The sequence below is a fragment of the Dipteris shenzhenensis genome, chromosome 24, assembly GCF_047967505.1.
Source record: "Dipteris shenzhenensis isolate YYH24624 ecotype China chromosome 24, Dip_SZ_1.0, whole genome shotgun sequence".
Lineage (NCBI taxonomy): Eukaryota > Viridiplantae > Streptophyta > Polypodiopsida > Gleicheniales > Dipteridaceae > Dipteris > Dipteris shenzhenensis.
This window is the reverse complement of record NC_141619.1, coordinates 27,987,535-27,997,853: the sequence shown is the minus strand read 5'-3', so window position 1 is coordinate 27,997,853 and position 10,319 is coordinate 27,987,535. Positions and strand designations below refer to the sequence as shown.

Sequence of the window (10,319 nt, the reverse complement as noted above, 5' to 3'; positions counted from 1 at the left end):
GGACCGAGAGGAGTCGGACCAGGGGTAGTCCTCGGGGTAGTCGCCTGAGAGGAATCAAAGTCCTCTGGAGCATATAGATCGTGAGCTCTCCTCCTGCAAGGCTGTCCGTACTCGTCTGATGAGCGACGTGATCCCATGTCTAACATAGACACAAACACGAAAACAGAAAACAAAAAACAAACATGAGCATTCTCATAGGCATAGGCATAGGCAAGAAGAAAGAAGAGGGAAAGGAAAGAAGAGGGAAAGGAAAGAGGGAAAGATAAGAGGGAAAGAAGATGTAAAGGAAAGAAAAGAATGAGAATGAGGAAATAGAGAATGAGAGAAGGGGGAAATAGAGAAGGGGAAAGAGATGAGGGAAAATAGAGAAGGAGAGAATGCACAAGAAAAGGGTACCATATCCACCAGAACTTTCTCTTCTCCCCAGACACATGTCATGTTATTCGATACAAGAATCTCTTCGTAAAGCCGAAGATGATGGAGAGGACATAATTGATTGAGAGTAGGAGCTTGCAATCAGATGTATGCCACATGTAAGATTCTTAGCTTTCTAAAAGAATTTAAAATTTTATTTATTTATTTAATTTAATTTTATATATTTTTAAAAAACTCAATTTAATTTATTTTTTTGGTCCTCTTTTTTTTTTTTTTTGGGGAGCCCCAAAGGGCCCCCACTTAAGGGAGGGTTATTTATAACCCACTTAAGGGACGAAGACATGGCTGTGTCCCTACTTCCACATCTTTGGGACACTCCTGATTAGTTCTAGATCCTAACACAAGTTTGGTCAGCCATAACAAATACCCTGACCTCGCTATTGAGAAGCAATGCCTCGTAAAGGAACAACAATTAGTCCCTTATTTTTACAAGAAATTTGAGAAAAGAATTAGGACTAGTAAGGGCATGGATACTATTCATCCAAACTACCAAGCCCAAAACAAAGTCCCTAAAGTCTCTCCTACCTTGGAAAAGGTGGTTGAGGAAGGCTTAGGCGGCACATTGGTGGAATGATCGCTCTTAAGACACAAAATGTTTGAAGAGGATCCCATGTGGCACCAGACTATAGAAGAGGACCTTATGTCCTTTTACGGTTTTGAAGAACCACAATTAGAAGTTCAAGAGCACATCACCCAATCAATAATCTAGTGGGAAACCCCATCTTCGTAGAGCTCCTTTGATAGGACATTTACAATTGCTCCACCATCCACTATGGCTTGGACTTCATCATATGCCTTGTGGATCAAAGGCACAGTAATGTTGCGTATGTCATCTCTCTCACCCATTTGCATAGGGATATCTTCAATGTCGTTCATAGGTGGAGGGGGATTTGTGAGTTCAATCCATCCTTTGAAACTCTCCCAGAGATTGGGACAATTCCGTAGGAGGATTCCGATGGGAATTGACACAGGGCAACTCAGGATGCTAGAGAGTGCGGCTCCTTCAAGCTGACATGGCGGTACATTATGTTGTGGAGTTTGTTGTTGGAACAGAGGACTAGATAAAGAAGGGACACATCATGTTTGCCCTACTTGTGCTAGAGAAAGACAAGGCAAAAAAGATGGACGTGTACATGGACCCTTGATCGAGGAGATACAAGTCCAATGGCAAAGCATACATGTCTTTAATGTTTCTGGAGCTCCGAGGTGGGCCGCAAACATTTTCACTAGGGGAATTTTGATGTGGACCATGCATGACTATCCTTGATGGGGAGTTCATAGGTACATGATTTTGCATGCCTATTGATACCTTTATGCTTTGTGGTGCGATCTATGCATGTCTAATCACCTATTTGTGCATGCATATATGTAGGACTTCAAACATAAAGGTACCATGATTGTCCTATTTGTGGTCATAGATTTAATGCATGACACTCCAAACATATGAGGAAGATGGTTTATGAAGGTCATGCTCAACACATTCCGCTTGATCATCGTGCATGTGAAGGCCGTCAGCCCGATCAACCACCATCCTATAGGAAGGTAAGTGACTGGATTTGGGATTGGAGAGCTAATAGGCGAAGAATCCTCTTAGTATGGAATGACTGTCGAACTTTCATGAGCTTCCATATTGGGGTGAGTTACACATAAATCATCTCTTGGATCCCATGCATATCTTCAAGAATGTGGGGGCTTCTATTTGGGCACATTGGGTTGGTGATGACGAAGACACAATGGGAGTGCAAGAAGATTTGCACGAGATGTGTAGGATGCCTCCCTTGTGGCCCCAAGAGTGTGCACGTAGAATCCAAGAGTGTGGTTCTACAACCCAAGAGGGTGATTTAGAAACCCAAGAGCGTCCTCCTAGAATTGTTCTCCCAAAGGAACCATGGATGCTTTCCAAGGTAGAGGAGGCAACGATCAAGGCACACAGTGTCTCTTTTCGAACACCCATGGGACTCATATGTTGCTTGAGTGGAGCATTACAAAGGAAAATAAGCTTAGTGGCCTCAATTCCCATGACTGGCACAAGGTCTTACAGGTATTCTAAATGTTATATTCTTGAATGTGTAGTAGAACTCAGATTGTGATGCTTTCATGTAAGTTATATGATTATCATACATTGTTATAACTCCTTTTCTCTAGCATTGTATCATATCACCTTGATTATATTTCATACAATTTTAAATGATCGGTAGAAAATATTGAAACTTACATGTGCATGTGGAATAGGTGGATCTCGCAAAAAGAGATCTATGTATCGAGCATTGAGAAGGCTAAGGTGGACTCCATAAAAGCTTGTTCTTGCTCGAGAAGCACTTTCGACCCTTAAGAATTATGATGACTCATGTGCACTTGCTTGTACACGTAGTTGATGAGGTCTCCATTATAGGAACTATTCATAGTCATTGGATGTTTTTCCTTGAATGGTTTATGAAAAATTTGAAGGGATTTGTAAGGCAAGCTAGAGCCAGACTCAAATCAAGGATGACAGAGGGATGGCTTGTGCAAGACTCATTAGTATACATCATGGAGTTTCTTGCATCCATGGATCCCGATATGCCACGTGCTTGGAACATCAAGGACAATGATTGTGTCATTATTGAGGCCCCCCAAGGTCAAGGATTGAGGAAAAGATGAACAAAGAGAAAAGTGATAAATTCAATAAGTTTTATATCCTCAGTAGTCCCAAGATGCAAAAATGGGTGGAGAGAAATGAAGAGGCCAAATCATAAAGAATAAATGAGGGGATGAGATATAGAATCATGCACAAGAAAAGGGTACCATATCCACCAGAACTTTCTCTTCTCCCCAGACACATGTCACGTTATTCGATACAAGAATCTCTTCGTAAAGTCGAAGATGATGGAGAGGACATAACTGATCGAGAGTAGGAGCTTGCAATCAGATGTATGCCACATGTAAGATTCTTAGCTTTCTAAAAAAATTTAAAATTTTATTTATTTATTTAATTTTATTTTATATATTTTTAAAAATCTTAATTTAATTTATTTTTTTCGTCCTCCTTTTTTTTTTTTTTTGGGAGCCCCAAAGGGCCCCCACTTAAGGGAGGGTTAATCCCCTCCTTTAAGCCCCTTTGAGGGGCCTGGTTCGTGTGCAACAGGTTCAGGGGGGGTGAATCCCCCCTCCTCTCCTCCTCGTCTCCCGGCTCCCCTCCCTGCCTCCTGCTTTCCTCTTCCTCGCCTCCCTCCTCCTGCCTCTACCTCTCCTCCCCCTCACTGCTCCCCTCCCCGCGTCCCCTCCCTGCCTCCTCTCCTCCTTGCCTCCCTGCCTCCCGCCTCTACCTCTCCTCCCCCTCACTGCTCCTCGCCTCCCAAAAAAAAAAAGCCGCTCCCCCAAAAAACAATAGTACCGAAGGGGAAGGTAAGGGAGGGAGAGGAGGGAGAAAGACAGAAAAAAAGAAAAGAAATAAAGAGGGGAGGGGGAAGCAGGGAGAAGAGGGGAAGGGAGGGGAGGGAGGAAGGGAGGAGAGAGGAAGGGAGGGGAGGGGGGATGTAGAAGGAGAGGGGAAGGGAGGGGAGGGAAGAAGGTAGGAGAGGGGAAGGGAGGGGAAGGGGGAAACAAGAGGAGGGAGGGGGGAGAGGAGGAGAGGGGGGAAGTGAGGGGAGAGGGAAAGGGAGGGGAGAGAGGAAGTTGGAGGAGAGGGGAAGGGAGGGGAGGGAGGAGAGGGGATGGGAAGCAGGAGGAGAGGGGAAGGGAGGGGAGGGAGGAGAGGGGAAGGGAGGGAGGAGGGAGTACCTGGGTGGGGAGGTGGTGGAGGAGCTCCAGGAAAGTTGTGAAAGAGATTGAGGAGAAGTAAAGTTTTATAGGAAATGGGTAGCTTTTAGGTCAAGTCAACTTCTTTTAATTTTTTAGGTTTTTTTAGTTTTTTTAGGTTCACTATAAGTAGAACGTTCTTCATTCTCTTTTTCATTCAAAGTTCATTCTTTCACACTTCACGCTTCTCTCCTCTCATCAACCTGTTGCAGGATTCTCAAAATTTTCAAAATATTGCAAGAGGTGAGTTCATTTCCAACCTATTGCGTACTTAAGAACTTCTAAGAATCAAGTTTTTATAAATTTGAATTTTTTTTTTCTTCTTGTTGGCCATACACATGAAGACATAGTCAAATCTTTAGTATTATCTCTGGTGAGTTGAAGTCAATGGATGTTTTGACAATGGGGGATATGCTATTTTGAATTGGGGAAAAAATTGGAGGGTCTCACAAGGAAGAATCAGAAGTGGCTAACATAGAGAGGATGGTAGATTGGAGAGCATTCATAAAGTTACATTTACAAACATGAGATGATGCCCTAATAGAACACATAAATCCACACTACTTTCAGTTTTACATGCATAACAATATTCCAGTGATGCAAAGGAAGCACTATTCAGTAGATGGAGATCATTTAATATGGAGTGACTCATAAGCTTTATTACAATAAATAATTCCATTGGAGGAAACTAGATTTGTTCTTGCAAAAAACAAATCATTTAACATAGATGAAATGAAAGGCTTGAAAGCCTTCATTAAACATCTTCAAAGTATGATGTAGAAATATCCTGAGCAATCAACTAAGAATTTGGAGACGATTAAATCAACTAAAACACTTATCCAATCTTTAGAAAGACAAGAAAACTTAATGAGCATTGAATACTGTGAATCCTTTTGGCCGGAACAAGCTAGGTCACCAAGTTTTCCTTTGGATATAAATATGTTAGTAGATATGAAGGAAGCAGAGGAATGCCTTTCACCTCGAAAATATTGTGGTAGGAAGGGAAACAAACCCTTACCAGAGTTTATACCATCTAATGAGATTGAAGGGGTCCATTTGTTGCAATTTGGGCATCTGATCCAGGTTTAGAGTTGGATGACCAAGGTGGCCCAATTTGGGTTGCAAAGGTTGCTAAGATAGAAAGGGATGACAAGGGAACTCCTATTATGGTATGAAGCAAAGCCATTGAAAAATCTCCCGAGAAGATATACAATAAAACAACTCTATGAGGGATGCTTGCAAAAGAAACATGAATGGGTTCCAAATAATGAGGGATTAACAGAGGTGGAAGTAAGTAGCATTATTAATTGCTGGAAATCGAGGACACAAAGTCTTAAAAAGAAGCATGGATACGATGTTGAAAAATGTATCACAATCCCTGATCCAAGTTGTGTCCATATTAAACATCATTTGGCAAGACTTGATCCATCAAGTGGAAATACATTACATGACTCTGATGACTCTGAATGAGATTCAGATGCATAAGATAATGTTTTGTATGCTTTTTTCCATACAAAGGATGTATTTATACACCACCAATAAGATAATGTATTATATGCTTTGTTTTTCAAAAAAGGGTGTATCTATACACCACTTATATATTGAATTCAACAAACTCTTTTTTTTCAAAAACATGGTGTATCTATATACCACTTATATGTTGAATTCAACAAACTCTTTTCATATATTGGTGTCATATTTTCACTTTATCAGCATAGTGTTAAAATTGAACTAGAGTTAGGAGACTACTATTATTATTATTATAGTTATTGGATGGGGCCACCATGCACAAGTTTGGGAATTATAGCTTCATTGAGCCATATTTTTTTTTATTAGAGGTCATCACTTGACTTTTTAGCATAATAAGGCCATATTGGTATATAAGTGACAAATTTAATGCTCTAAAAAACCCAATTTTTAAGCTCACTAAGTGAAGTTGAGTGGAGAGAATATGCTCAAAAAAAAAGTCCAAACCAGGAGAGTCCAAAAATTTTGAATAGTGTGTTACAAGGTACGAAGTCTCACCACTCACAAAATGCAGTTTTCGCGCAATATATTATTCTTGAAGATGATCACTCCGATGCTCACCAAATCAACACCGACACTCCCTTGTCACCTCACTCATCAACAGATTACATGCATGCACCTTGTCCGTCTGCTACATCGGTTACCTCCAACCCCTTATCACCTCATTCACTACCTTTCCTCCTCGCATGAGGAGTTGTCTCTCCACCACGACATGCATCTACCACTTGTTCTACACCTAACCCTGCTTCTTTCAAACCTGCTTTAAGAACCGCACTCAATGTCATCCCTAACACCCCTCGTTGCTCAAGCAAAGAACCTATGATTGAAGGACACTTGGAGTCCGTATGCCTACCTTCCACATCCAAATGACTGAAATCCCATCTTAGGGGCTTAGTACATGGGAAGAAATAGGATGGGAATGGGAAAAGGTGGTCCCAAGTGGTCCCATGCATATTTCTATCCTATTCCCATCCCATCATGTGCTAACAAAAAAAGAACTAGGGATGGGTTTAGGAGGAAGAGGACACATGGCATCATTTCATGTGTTTAAGAGGTGGGGACCTTGTGGAGACAAGGACACATGTCATCCTTCCATTTTTTTGAATGCCTAAAAAAGGGGAACCCATTCTGGCTGCCAAGGTCTAGAGGCCATAGTCTAGGATGGGAGAAAAAGTGGCTACTCCCATTCTAAATCCATCCTAGACCACTTGGTATAGGATGGAAGTAATGATGACAAAAATATTCCCATCCTAAACCCATGCTAGCCCCATCCATGTGCTAAGGCCCTTACACTCTCCCATTGCATGTGGTACCATCGCCACCATCCTCTGGATTTCCTCACGGTGAAGGTATGGTTTGCAAACTCAACAAAGCCCTTTATGGCCTCAAACAGGCCTCCCGTTCCTGTTATAACAAAATGGACTCCTATTTCTTAACCCACGGATTTTGTCGATGTTATAGCAGCCCTAGCCTCTACATTCACACATCAACAAAATTCTTCCTGGTCGTTGCCCTCTACGTTGATGACTTGATCCCCATATGCAATAGTCTAGTCTGCCTTGAATCGTTCAAGTAGGACATCAAGGCGGCCTTCTCCATGACCGATTCCGGTCCATTACGTTACTGTCTGGGCATTCACATCCTCCAAGACCAATCGACTGGTTCAACATAGCGTCATCAACACAGATACATCCAACATATGCTTGATAAATTTCACGTGTAGAACTCTGCATCCGCATCTACTCCACTAGACCCCAACGTCAAACTCTCTACATTAATGTTCCCTTCCTCAGATGATGAACGAGCAGACATGGCGACAATTCCATATTGAAGCATCATTGGATCTCTCATGTACACAATGGTCTGCACTCGTCCTGATATTTCAACCGCTGTCACAAAACTTGCACATTTCATGCATAATCCCGGCATTCAGCATTGGACAGCAGCCAAATGAGTTCTCAAATGTCTCAAAGGCACAACAACCTGTGGTATCGGATACCACTCACACATTGCAGATTTCATTGGCTACGCTGATTCAAATTGGGCTGGAGATTCTGACGATAGACACTCCACAAGTGGATACGTCTATCTATTAGCAGGCGACCCAATATCTTGGGCTAGCACAAAACAACGATCAATTGCTCTCTCCTCCACAGAGGCAGAGTTCATCTCTGTATGTCAAGCAGCCAAGGAACATGTATGGCTGCAAAAAGTCACAAATGAACTCTGCATCAAGCTCACACCACCTATCCTATACAACGACAACAATGGGTGCATATGCCTCTCCAAAAACGGATGCCATCACAAACGTAGTAAACACATCGACCTACAATACCAGTTTGTACGTGATCTAGTTCAAAGAGAACAGCTTACACTCCGGTACTGCAACACCAAAAACATGATGGCAGGCTTATTCACCAAAGCATTTCCTAGGGACCGATTCGAGTTTCTACGCACAGGCATTGGGCTACTCGAACTACCTCTCACTCACTCTCGTCTACTTAGGCACTGAATCGAGGGGAAGATTGTGGGATTAGATTCAATCCAGTGCCTACCGATTAGTTGTCCGTTACCACAAGCTGTCATACAGCTGTCTCGGGTGAGTAGTTACTCACCCAAGATGTTCTCGGTATGTACATAGACTGCCTTTATATACAGTCATTCACTGTGAGCTTTGACACAGTCTTCAGCATACTTCAGACTCGTCATCTTCTTGCTGATCTTGCTTTTTGCTTCCGTCCATTGAGCGCATCATTTCCATTCTGTCTCTCAATACATACAGAACTCCGCCCGGAGAAGGACCTCGAGATTTTAAAGGTTTTCAATTCAAAGTGTTATATTGCTCAATCGTACTATATCAGAATGCCATAGCGTACATGAACTTGGTGTTCGCTTATATTGCTGAAAATTGCATTTAAAAGTGCTCTGCTACTTTGCTATTTCTAAGAAAACCAGTCGTAAGTTAGATGATGAAAGTGCTTGCTAGCGTGTGAGTAATTACGCTAAAATAAGAGATATAAAGTTTTTTAAATGTAAATTGCAATGGAAAGAATACGCATGAGTTTTCTTCTTGTATTAAGCGCACTATGCTTAAGATCACGAGAAGTAATTCAAAGCTATTGGAAGATGAGATTAGAAGGCTCTTGAAGGAGACCAAATATTACAGTAATCTCTAGAACAGATGCAACACGACCAACAACTGTAAAGCTTGCGCACTATGCTTAAGATCACGAGCAGTAATTCAAAGCTAGTGGAAGATGAGATTAGAAAGCTCTTAGAGGAGACCAAATATTACAAGAATCTCAAGAATAGATGAAACACGACCAACAACTGGTAAGCTTGCTGCAAATTATTGACGACGGTTTAAATTGAAGGAATGCTGTAAAAGAGACATGAGAACCACAGAAACCCTGCTTGGCAGTACCTCCAATACAGGATTTGAGGCTCTACTAGCATTTGGAGATTAGCGAGCATAAAACAAGTGCGCCTCATAGTACGTCACTATGTGGGGACTGCCGGTGGACGTTGTAGTAGACGATACGAAAGTGCCGACATTGTAGCCATAGACCGTTCGAAAATCTCCAGTGCCGCCCACAATGGAATACTCCCAAGGCGGCATGCTGAAGATGGCTTCACCTTGTTGACTTATAGAGCCCTTCGTTTTACCGTCGTCGTAATGGATCACGTTGTTCACAAAGAAGGTCGTTGACGCTGCAGTGTTGTTGACTGCTATGGCAGTGCCCCTCACGTAGCCCAGAACCTGGGATGATGGATCTTGTGTCTGTGTCATGGTGAATTCATACACCACCTCTAATCCAAAGCCCGTGTTAGTACCATTCACAGCAGGCCGAGCTGCGGATACCATCCCTAGCTCGCTAAGACCAAATTGTTGCTGTAAGTAATAGGTTAAATTCTTGCAGGTTGCAGGAGCATAACTTGCATAACTGGGAGTTCCCAATCCAAGAAAGGTGCAAAAAAGCGCTAAGGAGAAGAGATTAGCGAGTTTGGAGGCCATTATCATGGACGTTCGGGGGACTGCACAGATGAATGACTCCTAAAGCGAGTCAGGGCTCAGGGACTTTCGAAGGATGCCTAAAAGAAATGGGAGGGTGCTTTAGCAGTTTTGAAAGTCTGCAAGCGGTGTGATGCTGGGAGATGAAGCGAGGCAGCCCGGCGAACGGTTATATGTAGAGCCAAATGAGGACAATGCGGGTTGCTGGAAGGCTCGCCTTGCACAAACAGAACAAAGGCCAGCTTCGTGGCTCACAATCTGGCCTTGCTCTAGTATATATCGTGCCTTGCCTATGGAGATGATGCATCAGGCTTCCTATCATTGATAGCGAAAAATTTGGATAACAAAGTTGCTGTTGCTGTTCTAACTGACAATTTACTGTTGTTGGCTTTATGTGTTGAAATACGGTAATCGTAAGGTTAAAATAGTGGTATGGCAATATTTAACAATTTCGACAACTGGCTTGGGTTATTGAATCCTTGAGATATACAACATAACCGTTAGTGAAGGCAATGGAAGCTAGTCGACTGCACGTCTGCATGTGTTTTACTCTTTGGCTTCCAGCCTG

At 42.4% G+C, this 10,319-nt stretch overlaps 1 protein-coding gene across 1 annotated transcript; it reads right to left on the bottom strand.

The window, feature by feature from the left end:
* Positions 1-9,202: 9,202 nt before the first annotated feature.
* LOC147886446 (uncharacterized) lies at positions 9,203-9,754 on the bottom strand. The gene has a single exon (XM_087395252.1). The coding sequence runs from the start codon at positions 9,752-9,754 to the stop codon at positions 9,203-9,205; it is 552 nt and encodes a 183-aa protein (XP_087251378.1).
* Between the last annotated feature and the right edge of the window lie 565 nt (positions 9,755-10,319).